General features: G+C 37.9%; 1 protein-coding gene and 1 long non-coding RNA gene across 11 annotated transcripts in view; one reads left to right on the forward strand and one right to left on the reverse strand.

The window, feature by feature from the left end:
* Positions 1 to 25452, forward strand: part of LOC132256591 (rab11 family-interacting protein 3) — a 29077-nt gene extending 3625 nt beyond the window's left edge. The window contains exons 1-10 of one of the 9 annotated variants that reach the window (XM_059753087.1): positions 4001 to 4135; positions 4671 to 4806; positions 4919 to 4984; positions 5082 to 5129; positions 11251 to 11289; positions 11782 to 11896; positions 22514 to 23102; positions 23597 to 23724; positions 24375 to 24413; positions 24900 to 25452. In XM_059753087.1, the coding sequence (XP_059609070.1) occupies positions 4015 to 4135; positions 4671 to 4806; positions 4919 to 4984; positions 5082 to 5129; positions 11251 to 11289; positions 11782 to 11896; positions 22514 to 23102; positions 23597 to 23724; positions 24375 to 24413; positions 24900 to 25043 (1425 nt within the window). In that variant the 5' untranslated portion in view covers positions 4001 to 4014 and the 3' untranslated portion in view covers positions 25044 to 25452. Of the gene's footprint in view, positions 1 to 4000; positions 4136 to 4670; positions 4807 to 4918; positions 4985 to 5081; positions 5130 to 6978; positions 7935 to 11250; positions 11290 to 11781; positions 11897 to 16307; positions 16549 to 20781; positions 21949 to 22513; positions 23103 to 23596; positions 23725 to 24374; positions 24414 to 24899 lie in introns of those variants that run through there. The other 8 variants (XM_059753094.1, XM_059753096.1, XM_059753088.1 and 5 more) reach the window with 8 other exon arrangements.
* Positions 14375 to 15435, reverse strand: LOC132256592 (uncharacterized). 2 transcript variants are annotated; one of them, XR_009468223.1, is made up of 3 exons: positions 14878 to 15139; positions 14450 to 14820; positions 14375 to 14389 (listed from the first exon to the last, which is right to left on the reverse strand). It is a non-coding gene; the product is annotated as an uncharacterized LOC132256592 (long non-coding RNA). The 2 variants fall into 2 exon arrangements; XR_009468224.1 differs by lacking the exon at positions 14375 to 14389 and having other exon boundaries at positions 14658 to 14820; positions 14878 to 15435.
* Positions 25453 to 26406: the final 954 nt, after the last annotated feature.

Consider the following 26406-nt stretch of genomic DNA (forward strand, 5'->3'; position numbering starts at 1 on the left):
ACGTATATTATCTCCCCCTTGTCGCATCACTGAGATAAATTGAACAATGAAAGATGCGAAATTGTCCACAGAATTGTGAGTTGTGTGATATTTTCTCTCTTGCCGTGGAAATTGATATTATTATTATGATGAAGATTCGTTTTTTCCCTCTTCTTTTTCAATTTTCTGCTTCTTCAATTGCATGAAAAATTGGGTTATACTTTTGCAAAAGAGATTGTGTTTGTGTGCGACAAAGGAAAAGATGGGAAAAAGAAGTGGAGAGAAGTGAAAGAAGTGAATGTGTGGCAAAATCACCTTGACGAGTGTTTTAGTTTTTCATCACCACAACAACAATGATAAATTTTACAAAACTCACAATATGATTTTCGATTATTTGTGTGTTGGATTCTTGAGAAGAGAGAGAATAAGATGTCACGAAAGTGAAGATACACGGTATTAAGCACACAAGATGACTCATTTTCTGCTTGTCTTTCTCAATTTCCTCCACCTCAGACACAAGAAGGCTGTCTCAATCACACTGATGCTTGAGAAATATGTACAAATCGTAATTTCTGCAACGTCTGGGGAAAAGATGATGAAGAGTTTGATGGAAAATACAAAGTGAAAGACAAACACCAAAAGGAGGGAATTGCGCTTCAATGAACTTGATTATTTTATATGTGTATTATTGGCAGGAAAAATCACTTTCAGATTCAGCCAAGGGGGAGATAATATGGCTTAGATCGGACCAACATTTTACATTTTCTTACCATGATTTCTGAATAATACTGAGTGTTTTTGAGGGGTCCCAATTTAGAACGATCAAAATAAGAAAAAAAATTGAGGTTATGTTTGACTTTAACGCTATTTTTCCACACTCAGATTTCAAAATTACTATTTTCATTGCGAAAAAATGCACAATATTATTAATAAATGGAAATATTTCATTTTCAGTGCAAAAATTCCTATTTCAGGATGATATTTAGTGTCAAAAGAGTCACATAACCTCGAAAATCATATCAAAATGCAGACCAGAAGATAAATTGATGAGAAATTTGACTTGTTTCACTGCAATAAACACTTATTAAATAGCAAATTCTCAAACTACAAATTGGAAGTGCTTCTGGCCACAATATCTCCCTCTTGGAGTCAGCAAAAGAAATCTCTCTTAACTCCTCAAGCCACGCGGAAACCAATACAAGTCGTTATCGCGACAGAGGCGTGAAATTTTCATGGTGATTGACAATCATCGCTTCAATAACACCCACTTTTTATTATCACCAAAGCAAGAAGTTTTATCGCAAAACGCCCTCGATCACTCAGCACTTCTTGGTGCGTTTATGTAATTGGTTTGTTGTACGGTTTCGCTGTTAAAATCACTCGGGAAAGGCTAATGAGTAGCCAGTGAATTGCAGAAATCCGTGTTTAATTGTGAAAACCGATGTTGCATCAATTAAATGTAGCATGAATGGATGGAAATATTACAATACTTTCTGATACTTCTGCACAGTTTCTGTGCAGAATTTTTAACACTTGTGTTTTGAATTAATCACATAACCTAGAAAAGCAATAAAATTAATTTTTCTATGCAAAATAATTTAGAAAATGCCTAAATTTGTTAAAACAGAAGCTTTTGCTATGCAAATATTCGAAATATTTCGTCACTTCCAATTCCTAATCACTTCCGTGAAGTTGTACATCACTTCTGAGCGCAATATCTGCCCCTTGATAATTTTAATAACGTCTTGTTTAAAAGAAGAAAAAAAAACTCTGTGCGCAAAAACATCTCAGAATGCGAGCAAAAGATAAGCTAAATATCGTGCTTTCTCAAGAACTTGTCAACCGTAAATGTTTATTATAGATATTCTGTCAAGGGTAAAAATGTTGCGACGAAAGGCAATAAAATTTAATATTTTACTCTTTTTTTTCATTCTACATAGACTCGCTGTTCAGCCACTGTCTTCTCAGTTCTTGTGTCCTCAACTCAACAAAACCCCGCGCGCGCGATGTTTTGGAATTCCTCCACGTGCAGAGCTTTCCAGGGGAATGGGGTCGAAAAGGGTGGCGTGACTTTGTCAACAGACTGAACTCACTTAACCTTGTTCTCCCTTCGAAAGCATAATTGTGAAAGAGGCGACATTATTGAATTTCCCACGAAGCGTAAATATGGAAAATATCGGCTGCTCTTTTCCTCTCCCTCTAAGCAATGGCACAATTGAGAATGTCAGGTTATTATTTATGGGAAATTATGCAATTACCTTTTGTATCAATGACCTTAGAGAGACGCACAATTCTTGCATTTGCTGAGAAAACTTTGCTAATTTGCATACAAACGCGTTGCACGAAACTTTCGTCTCGTGGGAACATTTCTCACTTTATCTCTTGTTCACCTTCACATTCTCAGTCCTGCCATGGTTCTGAATCTCTCTCTCTCTCTCCCTCTCTCCATCAACTTCTTCCCAAGGGACAGATGTTCTGGTCAGAGACGGTGTACAACATTTCCGGAAGAGTTATGAAGTTGAAAGTGATACAATATCTTGAATGTTTTCATTGCAAAGGCTTATTTTTCAACAAATTTACGCATTTTGAAATTTTCTTTTGCTTAGAAATCTAAATTTTACTGCTTTTCTAGGTTATGTTATTAATTGAATAACCTTCAAAATCACAAAATTTATATTTAAACTGGAGATATTATCCTTAATCGTGACAGTGTTGAGCGATTTGTATTAAAAAATCTTTAAATTGATGAAATTTCAGTTGGAAAAAAGGTACAAAAGTCAATAATAACCTCAAAAATATTATTTCCAGCCAAAATTTTCCCGTTTTGTGCTTCAAAGTCTCCATTTTTGCGGCTATATTTATACATTTGAACTGAGAAAGGATTGAAATGTGCCAAATGTAATGAAATAATTTCCCCCTTTTCTCTCTCTTCCATTGCGCAATTGTGGAGCTTTTGGCTCTTCTGCGAAGACGCTGCAATTCCTCAAAGCTCTCTCTCTCTTTTCTTACAGTCAATTGTGTGTTTGTGTGTTTGTGCCACTTTAATAGCACTTAATAGTCATTATAAAATACGTGCTTTTCCCCCTTTTTGGTCATGAGGAATTTTTCTTTCTTTCGCATTGACTCCAATGGGCAAAATTGCGATATATCGAGTAATATTTCTTCAGCTGCAAATCACTTCACCCACTAATATATGGACTTTGTGTGTGTGTTTGAGGAGAAAGAAAAGGTTTTATTTCTTTAACGTGGAAGAATGCAGTTGATTTTTATGAGTGCCTCGGACAAGTTGCTGATCGAAGTGCTTCGGGATTCACAAGTGTTTTTTCCATATGGAGGAAAGTCTGCAGGATGTGACGGAGGGTTTTCGGCATGTGTGGTTTCGCGTGAAAGACTACCTGTTGCACCTGATAAGCGCCCCGAATTTCACTGTGTTGCGGTGGGTGGAGGAGGTGGAGCACAATGTGAAGATACTCGTGGAGATTGTGATAAATAAGCTCATTCTCGTGGGGGTTTTGTACATATTCTTGCATTTTAACTGTAAGATTGATACAATGAAGAGAGACAAGGGGGAGATAATACAGTGAGAAGTGGTGTACAGATGCAGAAGTACTTCAGAAGTGACAGTATTGGAAAAACCTACAATATTCCTTTCCTCACTACTTTTTTTACCGGACAAATTGTCCCATTTCTTTGGATTTCCTTCCATTTTCATGAAGAAACAATCATAACAATCTTTTTTCTAGGTTATGGTTGGAAAAGATGTCCAAAAATGGCGTTTTTAAGTTGATTCTTACAGAAATATCGGATGAAAACTTAAAAGATTCAATATAATTTGTGAAAAAGCGTGGAAACAGTCTAAAAATTTCAAAATCTAGAAGTTTTAAGGAAATTCGGAAGTGTTTGGAAGTGATGTACAGACTTAAGGTCTATTATCTCCCCCTTGTGAAGAGATTCTTTCCTAAGAACAAGAAGAAAAGCCACTTATTCACCTCTCTCTCTCTGTCGCTATGTGTATTTTCAGATAAGATCTCTGTGATGATGTCTCCATCGCCAAGTGTTGTGAAATCAACGAAGCATCAGAGACCAACGTTTCTAATCTCAGTCACTGGTGATGAGGTTGACTCCAGTCCCGTGTCATCGAGCTCCCCGAGCACAGGTACTAAGAATTCTCCTCTGTCTTTGGGTGGAATTTGGGCCAACAGTTAGAGATTCTGTGCGATCAAAGTGTTTTCAGTTTGCAAATTTCCTTCAACGCTCAAATACACTAGAGAAATAATTATATTACGTGCCTTTCGGGACGTAATAATTGTGCGTAACTCCTAATGATGATCCGCAGTAGATAAAAAGACTCAAATTATTATAGTTTCACCCTAATTATGTTGCTAATAACTTGGCTAAATTGACAGTAAGTCTACCTGAATTGTGGATATGAGTGAATTGTGAGTCTGTTACGTGAATTTGTTGAGTTTAAGGATGAAAATATCCAGAATAACTAAAAAAATAACCCCATAAATTCTTTTAAACATTGCATTCCAAAGAGTTGAACAATTTCTACAATGAGGTCGTTATGAGAAATGTTATGAGCAATCTTAAGAGATCTGGAAGATGTTTGTGAGCATAAAATCGCGGGTGGTTTTTAGAGGGGAAAATCAATAAATTTGGAACTGATCCTCTTTCTTGATCCCCTTCAGATGCCCCAAAGTCCCAATGCTCTTCACTGTCGGAGGGAGACGGCGAATCCTTTGAGTGCTATGGCGAGAATGAGATGATCGATGGCGGTGGAGTTGATCTTGAGCTAACACCTCACGTGTCTTCCAATCACGCTGGGTGAGTCTCGAGTCCTTCCGGCTTAACGATAGTCTTAAGCCATTTATCAATCATTAATTGCACTTGGCACGATTGGCGCGCGCACTAATCAATGATTTCTTCTGCTCTCCAGAGGCGAGGATCACGCCATCTCTCGACATTCTTGGGCTCGTTCGAGTCTCCGCAGAGCGCCTAAAAGGTATGCAAAATGCTCAGCAATGCGCGCGCTTTTTATCACTTTCCCAAGTGCGAAGAGAGAATGAAAGAAACTAATGTTGTTCATCCATTGATTGCAGCAATCAAGAAGCCAGCAACTCCTTTCGTCGCTGGGGATCAATGAGACAGTAAGACAATGTTAATGCCTTATGAACTTGCCTAACTGCACTTTCTTATCACAGCACAAAATCACCCCCTAAAACAACTTCTTTTGAACAAAATTTCCATCTGCTTTGCCATGAGAATTTATTTAGTGAGACAGAATAATCTGAATTATCAATTCATCATGCTTTTCCAGAGATTCCAACGAAATTATTTTAATCACTTCTCACCGTTTCTTTTCTTCTTCACTCTTTTTTTCGATCCAAGGGGCAAATATTTGCCTTAAAATCTTCGTGCAAGAAGAAATTCGGAAAATTTTCCTCAACTGTATTATAATTTTTGCATCTTAAAAATTTTTTCATCTAAAAAAGCTATTTTAATTAATTTCTAAGCTTTAAACTTTTGAATTTCTTAAGATTTCTTCACTCCATTGCCAAAATATCTCCCCCTTTGTGTGTTCATCATAAAATTTATGCAGATTTTAAACATTCCATGAGAAATTAGGCAGTGAGAAAGACTTTTCACACAGTCAGTCAAATTGCACTCTTATTGGGTTTCCATTTCACAGCCAGAGAGTCAAAATCAAGGTTTCGACCACGAAAGAAAACAATGGAATGACTTGAATTTTCACTCAACTTCTGCCATCTCATGGTTTTATTGACTGGGATATTCACTAATTAATAGTCTTTCACTCGCCATAATATGCCTATTACTACACAAAGTGCCACTTTGAGTCTCTTTTTGGTCGGTGGGAATTTTTCTCTGGGTGAAAAATTAAGTTTGGCAGAGTTTTCCGTGTCGATTTCTTGTCCGTCAGACGCGATTTGTGTAAGGAAATTATCTTCAACTGTTGTGTTTCGAAAAGGTTCGTTTCACTCTACACTACAAGTCTATATATTTCCACATTTTCACACTGTATTAAACATCGCGCCGCGTTGGCTTTTCTCGGACATTCTGCGAAGGAAAGGGAAAATGTGTGCAGTTTTCACTTCACTCTCACATTTTTGCCAGCGTTTTTTTGTGGAGAAAGATTCTTTGAGTGGAATTCTGTCTGACAAGACATTGATTAATGTTCATTCTTAGGCAGAATTCTTGCAATGCTTCTTGTGTTCTTGTGTTTAACACTTTATAAACTCTGCTTGGCTCTCTGATGAGCGCCAAGCGAAAGTGATTGAAATGAGTTGCAATTGCCCTAATTAATTCACCCAGTGAAATTAATGAGAAGAGACAAACAAGGTGATTTTCTTGAGCTCGTATGGAATTGACCAACTGAAGAAGGTGAACGTTGATCATCGCCTTTTAACCCATTCACGACACAAAGAAAGATTTAATATTGAGCATAAGAAATTGTTCACTTTCCGATTGAAATTACATTTTGAGGTTATAATGACCTTCCAAAACTGTTTCCTGCGTAAAATTCTATCAATCTGAAGTTTCTCAAACACAAATGCTCAATTCGGCCAAGACAAAAAGAAAAATTCTCAACTTAAACACAAATTTCATGATTTCGAGGGTTATTTGAACATCAGAATCTATTTTAAATCAATCACATAACCTAGGATATTAATAAAATTTGATTTTTTTTAGTAAAATAATTTTGAAAATGCTTCAACTTGTTGAAATCATAATATCTGTCTGGTCGCGAATGAGTTAACTTCGTTTCTCTCTCTCTCTCTCTCTCTCTTTTTCCCTCTCTTTTTCGCTCTCTGTTTCGCTCTCAGTTCTCCAAAAACAGGTATTCTCAGTCTGGCTTCGTGTCGGCCGACAGAGAGTGAGAGAGAGAAAGAGAGAGAACCTCGTGAGAGAGTGAGAAATGCCGCCGGAGATTCGCATAAAACACTCTCGAAGTCAGTCAGTTGTCGGGCAGCGTTGCGTTTCGTCGGATACGAAGCGAATATTGCATTTAACTGTGGGAAAAAGAGGCAAAAAAGGCTGCTGGATGTGTTAACTGTGTATAAACTAAAGGACAAACTGTCTGGAATTCCAAACAAAAAGTATTAATCTTGTGGGAGTTTCTCCGAAGGAAAAAAAATACCGAACAACAACAATTTAGTGAAAATCCTCCTGAAGGCAATTATTGAAGTAATTCATGTGAAAATTGTGAATTTCGCTTCTCTGATGTTTTTTTTCCAAACAACACTGAAGAGTTAACGAAAAAAAAAATTATTTTAAAAATTGTGGTTTTGGCGTTTGTGTGCAACGAAGAAGAGTGTTAAATGTGAAAGAAAAAAAAAACCGTGTTTGTATGTTTTTTGGACTAATTGAAGGCGTCCGGAAATCGTGTATTTTTGTGAAAACGCGTGCATTAGAGTACAAAATTCCCGAGGATTGTTATATTGTGTGTCTCTTTTTATCCAACTGGGCGACATAAATTGCAAAATTGTGCATTTGGTAATAATTAAGACAGAGAGAAAAACAAGCATGGCAAATAACTAAATACAATCTGGTTGAGATTCTGTGACTCTTTTGCCATGTTCCGATTCTCCAAATAATTCTCTGATGTAATTCGCAGTGCGTTTCCAGACAGTCATTCTCTCATATGTATATGTATATATATATATATATGAAATTGTGTGTGACAGAGAGTAGAGAAAAAAAGAGAAGAATTTGTGTGGTTGAAATCGCGATGAGACTAATTGTTGCATGACTGTGCTAATATCTCTTTTCCTCTGGCTGCATTTCCAACATTTAACCACTGGCATTTCCACGCAGAAAAGCTCTGCGTGCTCACGAGAAAAGGATTCACATTATTTCTTTTTGCGTGAATAGAATCGCAGGCCTAACATGGACAACTATAGCTTCATTAAGTATTACAATCAGAAGAATAAAACGTTTGTATTGCATTTTTTATTTCTTACCACAAACTTACTATTTTGCTCATTTTCATGCATGTTTGCTTTTTGTGTTTGTGGGTGATTTTTTTTTATTAAATGGGATTTTGCGATTGTGATTTTGAAAAGAGCAACAAACACCCTTTTTATCTCTCCAAATTGATTGGCTTGACAATCCATGAAGATCGTGGGATTTCTCTGCTTCACAGAATAAAATAAATTCTCTTTGACATTGACAGCAATTAGACTTCCTAAATAAGAGATCTCTTAAAAGATTCATTAGTCACTTCCTATAAATACAACTTCCCACAATTATTTCAGTAAAGACACTTGTCATTTTTCCCTCGTCAAATTTGCATGCGAGAGATGTCGATTGACTTTTTCTCTCATCGACCATGAAGAAAAAACTCACGTTGCTTCGCTTTAAAATGTCTGCCAGAGCATTTAGTTGACGGTGAGAGTTAATTAAATTAGAAATGTGCTATTTATGGCATTAGGAAGTGGCGAAAAACACGATGACATTGTGCAAAAAGCATCTTAATCTTCGAAGACGTCACAGAGATAGTGAAAAACTCGATTTAAGGCAAAACACAGAAGACTTCTAGATAAATCACTAGTAGTAGGGTATTGTTGGGAGGGTCTTGGTGCCAGCTATGCCATACTAAAATTTTGAGCAAATCCGCCTTATAGGGGTTGAGAAAATGAGTAAAATGTGTTCTTGTCATGTTCAAAATGGTGGGCGAAGCGGTGGGGATCTTTGTGCAAACCGCATGTTGATACGTCGATTTTCAAAAAAAAAAATCACCACATTTCGTAATATTTCGCCTCCCTCAACCCTTTTTCAGTCGATTTTGGGGCATTTTGTATTTTGGGCGTACAGTGGAAGTGCTCGGTTTTCTTTGACCGTTCTCTTGTGTGTGGAAAAAGTGGTAGAAATATTTCCATATGTTTCTTGTCATGTTTTCCCTCATCTGCACAACGTGTTAATTTATCATCCGCAGTGATTGTCGGATTGTTTGCATGATTGTAAAGTATGCAAAGGTTCGTTGCTGAAGTTGTAGTTGTTGTTGGGAATTGTGCAATTCAGTGGATGTTGCATTGTGGATGATGTGAGAGAATTGGACATTAATGGTGACTCTTTTGTGCAATAAAAGAGTGTAATTCCATCGCGTAAAAGCCGCCAAGTCGGCAAAATGAGTCATGCATCATGCAAAAATTCCTCAAATATTTAACAGTTCAAGATTGTGATACTGAATTATTCTGCAATTTTTCTCACATCATCACCGAATGGAAAGTTTTCTTGTATATTTTTTCAGCTAAGATATTTTTCTGCTTCTTTTCACTTTCTTGCAATGTATCAATTATATGCGATGATATGATTTTACCGTCAGACACAGAGATAATAAATCTATAGCGGAATTTTATTGGGAGAGTCACAAGGTTAAGAATGGTTCAATTAATTTAATTGTGGCACATTGAATCAGCATGAATTGTACATTGTTGTGTGATTGTTTAAACTCGCGCCATTCGGACAAAATCATCAACACTTCTTTTCCGTCGAGACAATGCTGAACAGCCTGATGACTTTTCCGCTGCCATGATCCGCGTGTGTGCTTCTGTGTACTTGAAAAATGCCATCTCAAGACTCAAGAGGCGTCTTTTATCAATGGCCGTGCTTGTGTCTTTGCTGGAATTTCAATTTGCAACTCCCATTGAAATTCCACCGTGCTTTTCGACACACCATCGGCCACACGGTGACCGTTAAGCCGTAAACCGGTGGTATTTCTTCGCTCTGGAATTTCTTCTTTACCTCCATGATCTTCGCGCCCACGACGTCTGTGCCAAGGGGGAGAAAATACAGTTAAAAAGTGTACAGAAAATTCAGCGCTATGCTTTACAATACATATTTCACACAATATTCATATTGAATTTAAAAAATATTTGTAAGTAAATGCTTGAAATCTTCAATGATTTGATAGTTAAAATCACTTTCTGGCACTTTTGCGCTCCTCCACTGACTTGTACACCACTTCCAATCAATTATCTCCCCCTTGGTGTGTTCTCAATTCTCGTGAGTCTCATTTTTTGAAGAGAACGCGCTTGTGACTCACTGCACAGCTCGCGAATGGGAAGATCCATTGTGTAATTTTGCTATTTGCTATCAGTCTTATCAGTGGGACAAAAATACTGAACAGGAGACGCGAGTGCTGAGAAGTAAATACTGGTTTTAGATTAATGTCGCCTGATTAGATTATTTTCATGCTCACCTGGAAAATGGACCTCAAATTTGGCATTCTTTTGGCACAAGTTGAAAGCTTGCAAATGAGTCTCGAGAGAGAGACTTAAAGTGTAAATAGGATTAAAATTCATGGGGTTTTTTTCCCTTCAATTGCTTCAGTGGTGAAAACAAACAAGATGACTTTGACTTACCATTTCAACTATATTATACTGGATAAACTGATTTCTTGTGTAGGAGTACAAAATTACAGTATATCTTTCCTTTAGCTGAATTGCCAAACTTTTCTTGTAATAACAGCAATTTTCTCTCCACGATCTTTGCTGAAGATTATCGACACGCACTCTCTCTTTTTCTCTGACATCATAGCGGCAGTGAAAAAAGTGTAAACCACAAATTAACGCGTGCTGGACAATTACAAGAACAAACACTTTGGCTCAAGAGCTTAAGAGCACTTCAAGTCATACATTGAAAATATATTCCATCCAGTTGTGAGAGGCTCTTTGCTTCGCCAATTCACTGATTTCGTCATCACACTTCCACACTGACAGTCTTTGGGCAAGTCTTTAGTCTTTCATTTGTTGAGATTTCCATGTTGAATGTCTTCAGTAGACGCCAAAATCAAATTTTCATTTATTTGTCGTCCGTCCGACCGTTTGTCGTCGTGTCTGAAGCGCCTAAACGGTAACAGATATGTAATCAGCACAAGATGACGCTATAAAATACAGCCTCGTGCTTATCCACAGTTTTTTTCTTCTTCTCTGGAAAAGGCATGAAAAATGAGTTCAATTTAAGTGTGAACTTGAAACCGCGATGATTTCTTCAGCTCTCTTGAGCGGAGCAAAATGATATTCACGCGAAATCCAATTTAGCTAATTCACATCAGATGAATGCTTTTCTTTTTGGGCGGTTATGAAAAATTGAAATTCACTTTCATTCAATGGTAAATTACACGCTGACGATTTGTAAACATCTCTTCACCGGTGGTGGAATTGCTCAATTGCTGAGTGATGCTTTCTAAAAAGTCAACCCTAAGAGCCAGTGAAATTGAGTTAATGCTTTTCTCTCTCACTTTTGCAGTTCTGGACGCCGGCAATTGGGGTCAAATGCCTTAGCCAGGTGAGTTTGTGAACTACTTTAGCCAGTCAGGAAAGGGCGAGTAAATGAGAACTGCTGACAAATACGCACATGTTGACCTCAAATAGGCAAGTGAGTGAGAGAAGAGACGCGAAGCCCACGCAAGGCTTCTCTCTCGCTCGCGTTCTTTTTTCCCCACTACGAGAACTCATGAAAATAGTGGCTGAAAAATGATTGTGTTTCCGTTTGTGCAATGAAACAACAGGTTGAAGAGCTGGAGGAATTTCTGTCGCGTCATTAGCATATTTTGCTTCTAGCGGATGTTAGACACCTTTTTATTATTACCTTATATGCCATGTCTATTGTGCAATTTTGCTAGAATTTCCCTTTCTCTGCTCAGCGCACCTCAGAGGTCAAAATGTGTGTGCGTGTTGCGTGTGTTTGTGTGCTCAGAATTGGCGCCAAAAAGTGTGTGTCTTTGCTGAGCAACTGATGAAACACGAGTGAAACCTAAAAGCTTTTGCTTCTTTGCAGCCACTTGTATCGCTCAGCGAGTTTCAACTCGTCCGGAAGAAGCTCCAACTGTGATACCGCAGAAGACATGTACAGTGATGTCAGTTTGGACGATGTTCAAGATTTAAATCACAAGGTGAGTTTTGGGGTTGTGTTTATGCGATAAGATAATACTGAATTAAATCTTATTATCATTTTCACGTTCAACAACTTTTTTTTGACTATGAAAAAGCATAAAATGCATAACTTTGAATTGGATAAAATATAATGTGAAAGATTAGTGAAAGGGCCTTTTTTCCGTGAGAAAAAGACCATAAACACCCACGTTTATTGTCTATTTTGCACATAATTTATGACTTTTCATTTCGTATGGAAGGAAAAGCTCAAGGGGGAGATAATATGCCTCAATTCTATCTATTTTATCTACTTTTCAGACTCTAATGTAACACCTTTGTTTCTGTGAATCGAATTGTGAGGTTAGGAATCTGCTTTATTAATCATTTTTGTGATTTTTCATGTTAAATTTCTAATACGACTTTGCAAATCTATGCTCAGTTCAACGCGGAAAATCATTTGAAACGCAGTAGGATTACTTCCTGACCTGTAGTTTTAACTTTCTGACTAAGATATCTTCCCCATTGAGAAAAGCTCCTCAACATATGCATTCGTCATCTTGCAGGAATGCCATCTGGCTTTTATCACACAGTTTCTTAATATCGTACAATGCCAAATTGAAGGCAGGAAGTGACTTATGAAAGACTCTCACTACATTTCTGCCATCAAATCTCTCTCTCTCTCTCTCTCTCTCTGTCCCTGAGATGTGTGTGGGTTGGCATAGGATGTGTGACATATTCTTACAATCGCGCTTGCATCACAAGAAATTGGAGCAAAGAATGGCGCTGGAAGTGCGTCGAAAATCTCTGTTGAACATGTCACTTGGCGTGGCCGGATGGCATCCAGGGCGCGCGCACATTGCCGATGCCCACACAATTGTGTGTCTTTGTGGGTGATTCGCGATGAAGAGAGTGTTTGTTGTTGGTTTGTTGCAATAAATGTCTGTGTGCAATGAGAAGATGAAGGGGAAAATTCATCGGCGAGTAAGAGCGTGATTATATATTTTCTCTCAAGTCAGACTGAATCGCTTATTGATGATGATGGAATTTTTAGAGTCATCAGACCATAACGCCATGTCTGTTCTTTTTTCTTTCATTTCCTCCCCGGGGGTGATTTTCACAGAAACTCTCTTTGCTCTCTTGCGATTTCACTGCCCGCTGATTCTTCTGGCGATCAGTCTCATGATCCACAGACGTCTTCTATTCTATTTCACTGATTTCTACTGCATTGCGCGCTCATTTCTTCAATGCAAAGACAGAGAGAGAGGGAATAAATTAGGCGTTGAGAAACGCCGAAGCTCAGACACAGTTAAGAATTTTCTCATTATTGCATTTGTGGAAGAATTACTTCTTGCCTTACAATTCACTCCAAGGGTGAGATAATATTGTGAGAAGTGGTGTACAGCTCAGCTGAAGTACTTGAGAAGTGAAAGTGTTCTTTAGTGCTTTTATTCACTGCCAAATTAACCTGATTCTTTAGATTCCTTTTCATTTTTACTTAGAATCAATAAAAATAATCCATTTTCTAGGTTATGTAACGAATTAAGGAGTGATTTACGGAATAATTCGCATTCTAGCAAATCAATTCTTATGCTCAAGTCCCTAGATCCGATAGATAGATCGTCAATCATGCAATAAACATTGCTTTTCTAAATATTTGATGTCCAAGAAACACTGCAAATTGTGCTTAGATCATAACCTCAAAAAGAATAATATAGAATTGAAAAAGATTATTTAACCAATTTTCTAAACGGTTTTGAGTCTGAATAGGCAATTTTAAGTTTATTAGCAAATCGTAACAGATGACTTTAAAGATCTATTAGAGCTATTTTTAGGTTATGTTTGGATTCAGGCAAAAATATCGGATGAAAACTTAAGAGCGTTACTATAATTTGTGTGGAAACATTCTCAGAATGTAAAGTGGTGTACAGATTCAGGGCATATTGTTCTCCCCTTGATTCGCTGTGCAAAATGCAGTTGAATTTGAGCAGAAGATTCATTTGTGTGATGGCTGAAGTTGCCGCCCTCCTTCATTGAGCATAAACACATGGAATTAATTGTATAAATTAATGCTAGACCGTCGAGAGATTATCTTCTCTCTCTGTAAATGATAAAAGAAGAAAGAAAAAGAAGTGTGAAGAGGATGAAAGAAGTGTCTGTATTAAAATATTTATATACACACCACTTTTGTATTGAAAGCTATTAACCAGATGACATCATTTTCTCACCAGAAGAGATTCTTCTGTGGCTCATGACAAAAATAGATTTTGACTTTTCACATTGTCATCTCCCGGAAAATGATTCTATTTAGCCAGAAAACTCGTGCGTGACCCAGAAATCTCAAAACCACGTCGAATGTCACTGTTTGATGCAGCACAACTTATCGTCACAGGTGCAGGGACACTTTGGTTGGCAATTGCACTTCTGACAGCAATTCTTCGTGCAACATTTGCACTCTTTCGCCACTCCTTTTGTGTCAGACTGCGATTCTGGTGCAAATGTGCAGCATTTGCACGCTGAAAAGGAGTGAAAATGGGCTTGAAAATCACATCGGAAAATCACTTTTTCTCACTCACTTGATTTGCAACCTTTGCAGGGCATTTTTGCGTCAACACTTCAACGATTGGCTTATTCGGCGCCCAATTTATACTCCAGCGAATCAATTGATATTGTGTCGTGTGCAAAATGAATTGAAAGCAATTCTACTCGGCTAGTGCCGTGTGTTTCGACTTCCGATCACATTATCTCCTCCTTGGTGTGGGTAAATTGAGAATGAAAGAACAATTTAACTGACAAATATTATATTTTCAAACACTTCCAATTCCAAATCACTTCATCCATCCCCTGGATTACTCTTTGGTGCAGCATCCCTTTTGGTCACAGGTGCAAGGACACTTTGTCTCGCAGTTGCATCCTTGGCAGCAGTTCTTCGTGCAGCACTTGCACTCTGAAATGGGAAAAGATGTGTTCACTACTGAAAGATCACTTTTTTCATCCAACTCACTTGGATCGCAACCTTTGCACGGCATTTTCACTTCTTTTCGACACTTCTTGGAACTGTAAACTTGCAGTGAACACTTTGTTCTGATGACTGATGCACTATTTCCCGCCCAATTTATACTTGTATTATCATTTAGATTGATATTGTGTCGTGTGCACAAATGGCTGTAGTGGAAAGCGATTCTTTTAGGCCAGAGTGTCGTGTGTTTCTCCACTCATCGAGCGGCAAACAGAGTAACTCTTTATCAATGTATAAAGCTGATAATGTCTAACGAATCATAATCATAATGTATACAAAACAATGATTAACCCTTCTTTTACGTTCTCTAGCAGGTTGAATAGCAATCAAGAATAGTAAGTTTGTTGGCAGAATATGATTCGTATTTAGATAATTTACCTTCGAATTCATGTTATTTCTTTACTTTTTTATTCCTAACCTGACATTGCACTGAAATTTTGAGATTCTCTTATACAAAACGCTCCCAATTGAATTCATTTCTCTTTCTGGTTCCCCTCGTCTATGTCTCGAACTCTGTATTTTTGTTAATGCATTAGTAATCTTGTCAGGAGTTGTTTTTATGCTGTTCGGTGAAAGATGCGGGACTTTCTGTCGTTTATCCCGCTGAGGCTGCTACGAAGTCGGCGGCAGCCGCCACTCCAGGCCGAATGTAGGTAGTTTCTCTGCACATTTATCGGCAACAAGCAAGCAATGAAAAACCTGCCTTGCCTCGATTAATCCACAAAAAGACGCCCACGAGGCACTCTGCAGTTGCTGGTGCAGCAGAGGAACACCATCGGCTGTTGCAAAACAAATCTCTCATTTGCACAGTTCAATTTTGTTTAATTAAAATCATGTTGCATCAATGAAATCTCAATATTTCCCCTCCATCATTTGCATCTCTAATTAGAGATCGGGCGATTGGCGATGAGGATTAATTGGGTGAAATGTGAAAATTTCCCAAGTGAAAGACTCTGAGACACAAATTCTCTCTCAACTTCTTTTCCATACTGAGTCAATTTTCATACAACATATTAAGATATTGCGATAATTAAGAGTTGCAGTTATATTGAAATATTTTGATGATGAAGACATTATTTTTAGTACAAAATTTCATTGTGTGTTTAATGAACTCATTTCTCTGAACTGAAAAACTTTGCACATTTTCCACCCACGAGGTGGATTTTCCTCCTCTTCTGCTGATGAATTTTGAGCTTGATTTTGAGTCAGAAAGTGGTGCTTTTTCTTCAAGAAAAGTCACACAAATAAACGTTCCGCACGGTTTTCACGCGATCGCCGCGCTTCGTGTGCCGAGAAATGTTAATTTTAGTATTAGTCTGCGAGTGTTTGTGTGTGAATGTTTGTGCTTTTTCACAACACAGTTTCACTGCGAACATCTCAAGCCAAGTTGGATTGGCGTTTGACGGGGGAAAGGCAGTTTTTTCACGACCGTCGCGCCGTTTGGATTGAATTTTATCACACAACAAAGTCGTTGAGAATTGCTCTGACAGAAAAACGGACACACAATTCTAAATAGATTATTATCAAATTGTCTTGAGTGGTAATTGAAGGTGAATTGTTCGAATCTTTTGAACACTGTGAAGAAAAAATCCATGTGAAATGTTTGTGTGTTTTTTGAAGAAGTGAAGAAGACTTAATTTTTATTTTCTGCTTAATGTAAATTCTATTCAAATTATTCCCCGTGACCTCTTGAAAAGAAGATCTCTTCCAATGCAATCAAATTGAGAAACATTTAGAGGAGAAGCTCAATGAATATTTGATCGGTGTTTTTATCCGTGGCATCAATTTTTCACACACACAAAATTGTTTAATCATTAAATATTTGCCTCAGAGCTGCGTTTGCCAACTTTAGGCGCACAAAAGCGCGCCTCGGGGACAGAAAATAGTTTGGGAGTGGTCGGTTTTTCATGCCAATTTACCATCTCATTGAAGTCAATTTGTCCAATCAAGTGCCATCCTCGCAAGCATTCAGTGGATTTCTCATCAATGTCGTGTTCCAGTCGATGATTAATTGAATTTTCTCGCAGTGCTTCTGAGTTCATTCTCTTGTCTATGCTGATTTTTTCCCTCTAAACGCCTCAGTTGAGCTGATAAGTTCTAATCATACGACATTGTGTGCCTCTTTAACACCACAACATTGCGCCGCTGAAGCGCCCAAGGGGGAGACACTGTGCTCAGAAGTGGTGTACAGTTTGGTGGAAGTGCTGAGAAATGGAAGTGATTCAATATTTCACTCATGAAATGTGTTTTTAGTAGTTTTGCCAGAGAAAATCGATCTTATAGTGTTTTTTTCACATTTTTTTTATAGGTTATGTGGCAAATTTAAGTGAAACAAAGTCAATAATTAACACCAGAAAGCAATAAGAGTGATTTTTTCACACGAATTAAGGTCTTCTACCTTGAAAATCATACACAATTGTATAAAATTGAGTAAAAAGTCAAACATAACCTCATAAAATATTCTTTTATACTTGAAAAACGTCATTTTCATGGGTATTTTCTCCCATTTCACGACTAAATACAAATGTTAAAAATCTAAATCTCTCATTGAGACTTAAATCCTTATAGATTAGATTACGATAAATTGGAAAGAAATGCGTAGAGAATTCAAGAAGTGTCACAAAGAGAGGAAAATGCATTTTTAACACACTTTTGCAGTGTTTGAAGTTATTAAAGATGACAAGAAGTGTTGTACAGATTTTTAGCATGTTTTCCACCCCTTGATTGTGTCTTTATCTGGACAGAATCGTGCAAGAATTGTTGGTGCACTTGAGATTTTGTGTGGTTTTTTTTTTCTTTTGGCCAAAAATACAATCCATTTGCGAGTGAAAAACTGTGAAAATACTTCTTGGAAAGTGTTCAAATTTTTTTTTATATAACACTTCATGCGTGCGATATTTCAATAAAACAGTCTCACATTTAGGCGTCTGCGCTGAAATATTTTCAGCGGCGCTTTTGTGATATATTTAACACTTTCTTCTTGGCATTTTCTTTTCTAAAAGTCAATCTTTTACTATCAAATTCCGCATTTCTTCAGCAACAGTAAAGCGTGCGATTTTTGTGTTGTGATTTATTTTTTATGATTATTGCAATGTTTCATAAGTTTTTCTTATGAAATGCAGTTAAAACAAATGTAGAATTGATAGTGTGCGTTGGTCTCTTATCATGTGTTTTATCACTTCTTCACACCATCAAAGGTGTGATTAAGTTTCGCGATAAATTCTCGGTCATGCTCGTGATTTGTTTCTACACCGCTTTTGATGCTCTTTGGCTTTGGTATTGAGTTATAAATTTTTGTGAGACAGAAAGAGACAAATTAAGCAAGTTTTATAGTTTTCGTTCTGCTTCCTCAAATTCTTGCACGTTCTAATAATTCTCAATTAAATTTTCCTCTCAAAAATTGATTCTTTCTCTCTTTCTCTCTCATCTTGATCAACACGAAAGGTTCTTAACGTGATCTTGAAACACTTTTTAGAGCACAATAAATGATCTTTGTCCTAAACAAGGGGCAGATATCGCAGTCGGAAGTGGTGTACAGCTTTTGTGGAAGTGTTTGGGAATTGGAAGTGGTAAAATATTTGGAATATTTGCATTGAACGAGCTTCAGTTACAACTAACAGAAGCCTTTTCTAATTTATTTTGCTTAGAAAAATCGGTGTTGAAGATTCTGCAGAGGAATTGTGGAAGTGTTGAGGAAGTGCTGTACAGATTTCCAGACATACTGTCTCCCCCTTGATCCTGAAATGTGATGAAATTCATCACGTCGAGGAGGAAATTGTGACTTTTCTCTCTTGACCCGCATTTGTTCATGGAGAGAAGAAAAACTGACCGTTTTCTCCTGTTTGGGATTTTCACTGCGGAAGTCACATAAATATGTTGACATATTATGTTGGGGGAAAAAAGCTGTCCAATAGAATTCTGATGCAGGTGCATTGTATTGTGGATTTATTATTGAGAAAATCTGTGTACAAGAGAGATGAAATTGACTATCTCGTGATCTTAAACACGATTGCAAACATTTCCTCAATGAGACTTTCTTTTCACCTCCGTGAAAACAAACACTGCAAAATATTCTCAATGGATTTTCCTCTCGTTTCTTCGCTTCTCTCTTCAGTCCAAGGGTGGAAAATTGTGCTTAAAAGTGGTGTAAAAAATCAATGAAGAGTATATTTAGTATATTTTTTTAGGTTATGATTGAAAAAGATACGGAAAACAATTATTTTTAACAAATTTCTCACTGAGAATTTACAAGTATGAAAAAAGTTGAAAAACGTCGACTCCTGTCGAAGTGTCTTTCATTTGTCCGTTAGTCAAATGAAGGAATTGTCAGGAAGTGGAAAATTTCATCGTTTTCCACACATTTTTGACTAATTTTGGACTTCCGAGAACACGATCAAAAGCAGTGTCGCAATCTTGAGGCGAGACGGAGAGGAAAACAGCATTTTCAAGTGAGCAACAAGTCTTTCAGGTTGTTGGCAGAAGCGCGACGACGGTGATGAATAAGAAGAAGAGAAGAAAAAAGTGAGAAGAGATTTGTGTGACTTGTGGGAAAAGTGTAAATTTTTCTCCTTCATCACTTTGTTGTGGGAAAAAAATGAGTGCTTTTTCAATGTGGATGTTATGAATTGGTCTCAAAGTAGTGAAAAATCACATAATTTATCCACTATTCTTTCTCTTTTCTGCCAATTGATGCACTTTTCTTCCCTTCTTTTTTGGGACGACAACCTGAAAGAAGATGAGATCTTTGCGGTGAAATTGTGCGCTGGAAAGATGGAAAATATGGGGAAAGAGATAAATGACTAATTGAAAGTCTATACTTTTGTCCCGATCTTTCTATATTAACTCTCTCTCTCCCTCTCTCTGTTTGTCTTGTTGTGGATAAATTGTGGCCAAAGTGAGAGAGAGAGAAAAACAATTAATTGCCACACATTTTGCCCACAAATGAAGCACTAAAGTGTGTCTTTTCTCTCAACGGTACAACTTCAACAATTCCTCATAACTCGTGATGTAAGTTAGAGAGACTATGATGGATGTTTGGCTTAGAGTGTAATAAAATAAACTGTTAGCAGAAGTTTTGTATCAGAAAATTCACTCAGTTTCTTTCCGCGCCACATTGAAGAAGTATTTATTGAAAAAGTTCATTGAATTTATAACTTGTTTTTCGGATGAAATGGAAATTGTTTCTGGTTGGAACTTTCTTGGCTGCACTTTTCGGGGGAGAAAGTCTTTCTTTCTCTCTTCTGTTGAGTCACGACTTCTTGATCTTGAAAATTGCCCAGCAATTTTCACCTTCTGCGGGTGTGAGAATTTAATGTTAAAACACCATCAGGGAAAATGTGTTTGCGTTTTATAAGTTACTTTTCATGACAATGCTTTTGTAAGAAATGGAAAGAAATCACTCAAATCCACTCTCACTTTGTCTTCATAAAGGTGACCAAAATGTCTTTTGTGAATGAATCTTTTCGCATAAATAATGCACAACACTAAATATGGTGAAATACTAAAACCTGTGACGTTTCTTCGCCTCACATCGACAAATACTTGACGAAAGATTGTAGTTTAAGTGGGAAAATGAGAGTAAAAATTGTAAAATTATGCTGTTAACACTTTCTCGATTGTGTGAAAAATCCACATTTGCTCTGCCCTTGTGAAAATTGTACTCTCAATTTCAATTCCACATTGATTTTGGCTCTGCACGATAGATTGTAATTGAGTTCCACCGTGAAAATTCACTGCCGCAAATGTAGAGAGACGCATCAAGGGGGAGATAATATGGGTTGCAAACAGTAAAACATTTTTAGTCTGCCAAAATAAGAAAAAATGTGGGCTTATCAGTCAAGAAGTGAGGTTAAAACACTTATTTTTGACAGTTTAAAAATATTGCTTGAAATAACTTTACTGGATATTTTCTTTGATCATAACCTCAAAAATGACATTAGAACCTTTCATATTCAACTGTTTCACCTTAGAAAACTTTTTAAATCCGTACTTTAACCTATAATTTAGTCATAAATAAGTCACATAACCTAGAAAATATACGTCAAGACGCAGTTCTGGTTAAGAAATGACTTCTAAGATTGAAATAATCAAAGAAATGAAATCAATATTGTAAATTCTTAAACACTTCCACTTCTTCTGTACTTCTCTTGAGTTGTACACCACTTCTCAGCATATTATCTCCCCCTTGGCATGGTGAGAAGAGAAAGAGAATGATTGGAAGGGGTTTTTTCTTGTACTCTTGGGAGAGAAAATAGCTAAATAAACAATCGGATCACATGAATGATCTCCGCGATTGATTGATCACGTTGAAAATTTGGCAATGAGAGTTGCAGATGATAAATACTTCTTCTTCTCCTCTTTATACCTCTCAAGTGATTGTGAATTGCTTTTCTTTTCGGGCGGGAAGACAGAAAGGCATCTGAGAAGTGAGAAGGAGCACGTGAAAGATTTCTAGCGAAAAGATAGTGCGATAAGATGAGGAGATTGACTGACTTGGAGGAGCCAACTTAAGTGCTGCGCGTGTGTTTTGGGTGGGGAAAGAGTTGAAAGATGACGACACCCGAATCCCGAAGTCAGCCAGACAGTTTGGATTTGGATTACGATCTGTGGCAGGGACAGTTTGAGTTTATCGGCCCCATAAATGGTGTAAATGGCAGGCGTGACAGTGTTGAGGATCTCGATTTGAGTTGTCATCAGCATCAGTACGACAAGAGTCGACCTGTGCTCGTCGATGAGGAGACCTTCCTCAGTCTGCACGGGACGGAATCGTCCGCGGACAGCGACGAGGAGGAGAGCAGGGTGAGATCTGGACCGCATTCGGGCTTCTTCATCGACGAGTGCGGTCGCGGCACGCCGGACACGCTGAAGGACGAGAGTTTCGAGGGTACAAAGGATATACCTAGTCAGATCAGTGATCTCGTGGAGATCAACAATGCCAAAAACAATCTCAAGAGCAGCAATTTGCGCCTCATTGCGGAGAATCAGAACTTCCTGCGCAATGGCACAGCCAAGATGAACGGCATCAAGGCCGAAGTGTGTGACAACCTCAACGAGCAAGTAGGTTTTATGATCCTTGACCAATTTGGCTCTTCCTCAGTGCGTGAGAAAAGTGGTTGACTCTTTATGGTCAACAGGAAATATTTTATTTCATTTGGCCCGAGAAAAGCATGCAAAAAAGCGGCATTTTTGGGCAAAAAACTGATCTGTCATTCTGTGTGACATTTTCGATCGAATTAAAGAATGATTATATAAAGTACATTCTGTGGGACATAAGGTGACGGTCATCAGAAAGTCCGCGTAATTGTCACACGACGTTCGCCACTGGGGTCTTTAGATACCATAAAAATACTTTAAAAAGACGGAAAAGGGTTGTTTTAAGTAAAGAAGAGTATAAATATTCTATTAAATATGCTCTCGATGAAAAATTTAATGATTTTAGTGCTATTTTCAGCATTTTTTCAAAATTATAATAGATTAAATCTTGATTAAATCATTTTAATGGCACACTAAGACTCACATTTTCGCAATTGTTGAACGTGATTTTGATAGGGATCTAATTGAAATTCATTTTGATTGAATTCTAAACAATAAAAATTCACGCTGTTTTTCTTCACATTCGCAGCTGGAATTGTTGCAGCGACAAGTGACGAATTTGGCGGACACGCAGAACAACGTGGAGGACATCACGACGCGCACGAAGACGGAGTATGCGGTCCTCCAGGCGCGCTATCACATGCTGGAGGAGCAGCTGCGCGAGTGTGAGATGCGCGCCGAGGAGAGGATCGCCGAGGAGCAGCGGCGCAATCGCGAGCTGCTGGCCAGAATGGAGCGCGAGGCGCAGCTGCAGTCGGAGAACTGTCAGATGAAGGTGCGCACGGTAGAGAAGGAGGCGTCGATGGTGCGCGAGGAGGCGCAGCGCCTGCGCCTGCAGTGCGACAAGCAGGCGGCCGACTTGCATGCCAACGAGGAGAGTTTGGAGATTGCGCGCGACAATTGCGCCGCCATGCAGCAGGACCTGATGGAGGTGCAGGCGCGCGAGAAGCGACTGCTGGCGGACAAAGTGGCCACGGAGGAGCTGATGCTGGAGATGAGCAAGGAGGTGGACAGGCTGCGCAGCGAACGTGGTCCAGCCATGCCGACCACGTCGCCGGAATCCATAAGACTAGAGGAGTTGCATCAGGAGCTTGATGAGTTGCGTCAGACCAACAAAAGTGAGTCACAACTGCGCTTGATGAAGGTTTTGATCCATTTTACGGTTAAAATATGGTCGTTTTGTGGAATTTACTCTTTTCTGACCATTCACAACTCAATTATGACCAAGATACAGAAATTCTAGCCTTCTGCCTCACCTAAATCAGGAATCTCTGCAATTTAGAATAAATCACACAGTAATTTTGCCCCAAAAGAGGGACAATTGCCCTTCTTTCCCCTACTCCGCGACGCCCTCTGTCCCTTATCGCATTCTTTCGTAAAGCCGAGATTTGGAGAATGGGATTTTCCCGGAGATTAGAGCCGGCAGAAGCGGCAGAGATTGTTGATAGCTTTGTGACTCGTGCAGATTGGCTTATCGCGCTAAATAACATTTCCAGCGGAGAGAGAGAAAAAAATCACGCCGGTTGCCAGGAATGTACTTTCTCGTGTTTACAACTGACTCCTAATCTCAATGCCTTGATTAATCAGGAAATGTCTTTCTGTCTCTCTGCAGATCTCTCGGAGGCCAATGAAGAGTTGCAGGCTTTGGTTCTCACGCGGGGCGTGGAAGAGGGCAGAAATCTCCTGAACGGCACATCGAACAGCCTCGCGCAGGAGCTTCACGACATGAGTCAGAGTCAGGTAAAGAGAGCACCAGATCAGACCAAGGCGGACTAGGCTATAAATGGTGTGCAGAAGTCTTAGGAAGCGAAAGTATTCAGAAATCTGTCATTTTTCCCCGTCTTGAAAGGTTATTTCTAACCAATAGACGCCATATTTTGCTTTTATGTACAATTCTTGGTTAGAAAACAGTCAACATAATGCTTTTTTTTTTAGAGGTTATGTGACTTGTTAAAATTTAAAAAAAGTGCTTAAATAATTGCCTAAAAAGCCAATTTAAGCAGTGAAGGGGAAAAAATTAGACTTTTTTTTACTTAGCAGTTAAAAAATATTGTAAATTGTTTAAAAATCGAACATAACCTCGAAAATATTGTTGAAATTTTAGAAAATCGTTTATTTTGGATGGTTTCTGAGAGAATTTCACCACCAAAAAGCAATTTTCAGCTAATTACATTGGAATTCTTCTAGTTTTCCTTAAAACATCTTGTATCCTTAAGAGTTGTCTGTCAATATTTTGAGGTTATGTGCAACAAATATCTGAACATTTGAATTCCTTTGTGAATTTCTCCTAAGATTCTCTCAAAAACATTCTAGAAGAACCTTTCTTTAACCCCCGGAAGAAGCGGTGAAGAAATGTTACGGATTTAATTGACTAGTGGTTGTCTTTGCAGGACGCAACAGATGCGGCTATGCTGACATCACTCACGCAGGTAAACCTCAAGTCTTTGCCTGCATGTCGCGAATTCTCTCCTGATTTTTTCTTTGCGCTTTCTCATCTTGTGAAATCCATTTTCTCTGATCAATTGTCTTTTGGCATTTTCGAGTGGTTTTTTCTTTGCTATTTGATTAATATTTAATTAAATTGCGTGAATAGGAATTTTTGTGTTTCTATCGAAAGAACTGATTTTGCTGATCAAATAAAGAAGATTTTATTTTTCGTGTGGCAGCAGTAGAAAAAGCATTAACGTGAGCATGCATCGATGCGATTGGCCTTTGAGAATGTTGAGCAATAACTCTTTTTCCTGGGGGTCTGAGGTGTGGTGACACGCAACAGCAAAGCCGCATCTGATTCACTTCACTGACTTCCTCTCTTCACTCACACTTCATTCACAAATCCTCTAACACACATTTTCCAACCAACTTTCCTACGCAAATCACACTCTAAAAGCTCTCTTTTTCTGGACGTTTCTCTGCAGCTTCAGACGGCGTATCAGGACAAGGAGGAGGAGAATGTGAGGCTGAAGCACTACATCGACACAATTCTGCTCAACATCGTCGAGAACTATCCCCAATTGCTGGAGGTGAAGAGCAATGCGATGTCGACTGTGCAGAAGCAGTGAGAAAAGTCACGAAAAATCCCATCTTATGTTTGTAATATCGATTTTGTGTACATTTTATTGAGGAGCGTCCAGGAAGACAATTATTGTCACAAAACCTATTTTTTTAACAAATCAATATTAAAACCTCTTTTATTAAAACAACAAACAATTGTATATAGGCTAAGATTCGTGATCGTATAGTTGATCAAGAATGGAGAAGAAAATAAAACTGTTGAGCAATAGTGAGTTATTGTGTAAAATTGTGATTAATGTGGCTAAATTAGGACGATAAATAGATAAACACTTGGTTAAACAAATAATAAAATAATATATTTACTAAAAAAAACATGCGTAGAACTTTTTGTAAATTATTATTCATGAAGGAGCAAAAGAAGAAAAATTGAGATAATAAAGTAATTTTTCTTGAGAAGCGTGATGTTATTTGCTGAATATTTCCTGCAATTTGTCCATCACAATCAAAAATGTCTTCATTCCTTCTGTGTGGCGCATTGTCGAGTGCAGAGTTGGTAAATCGAATTAATTCACACAATATCACATGGTGAGTGGTTGAAAAGATCAGAATTGCCTCTGAATAGCATGTGAATAAGATAGCTTATTAGTAATTTAGTGTTCATGGTGGCGACAAGGGGAAGATATTCTGGTTTTACTAACTAAATAACCTCAAAGATCAACAATTCTTGCCTCTAAACTACGTTAATTCACATGTACTGACAAACTTAGGCAATTAAAGTTCGTCATTTCAAGAATTCACCCAGAAAAAGCAACTAAATTTCATTCTAACCTCAAAAATACTAGTTTAGAGTCAAATAAAGTCCATGTTTTTGCTCTTTTGAGGTGCTAAGCTTAATATTTGACACCAGAAACACTTGTTTATTGGTGCTAAACTCATTTTCAAGCTCTTTAACTATATCTTCCTCATACATAACCTCACAATCTAACTTCAGTATCAAAAAACCATTACAGAAGAAGTTTCTAATCAAATATTTTGACCTCTGTTAGTAAAAGATTGAGAAAAAAATTTACGTAAATTCAGAGTCTTTCAACGCTTCTGTAAAAGGTCCCCTCAAAATAGGACGACTTTAATGCAATGTCGTTGCAGTGTCGTGGCAATTATATTTTCCCCTTTTGGATGACGGAAGCGCAAGATTTTTGTGAATGAATAGTGAATATATTGACGAAATTCCTGGCAATACAATGTTGTAATCGTGGCTGAACGCTTAATTAATGCTCTGGGACGGTCTGTTGACCTGAAAATCGTTGTCGTTTTCTTATAGAAAAATGACCTGATAACTTATCACAACAATTTACATACAATTTTTACATATGTAATTTCGCGATCACTCTCTCTCTTCACTTTTTCCCC

This window comes from Phlebotomus argentipes, unplaced genomic scaffold (genome assembly GCF_947086385.1).
Source record: "Phlebotomus argentipes unplaced genomic scaffold, Phlebotomus argentipes genome assembly contig_5, whole genome shotgun sequence".
NCBI classification, from domain to species: Eukaryota; Metazoa; Arthropoda; class Insecta; order Diptera; family Psychodidae; genus Phlebotomus; species Phlebotomus argentipes.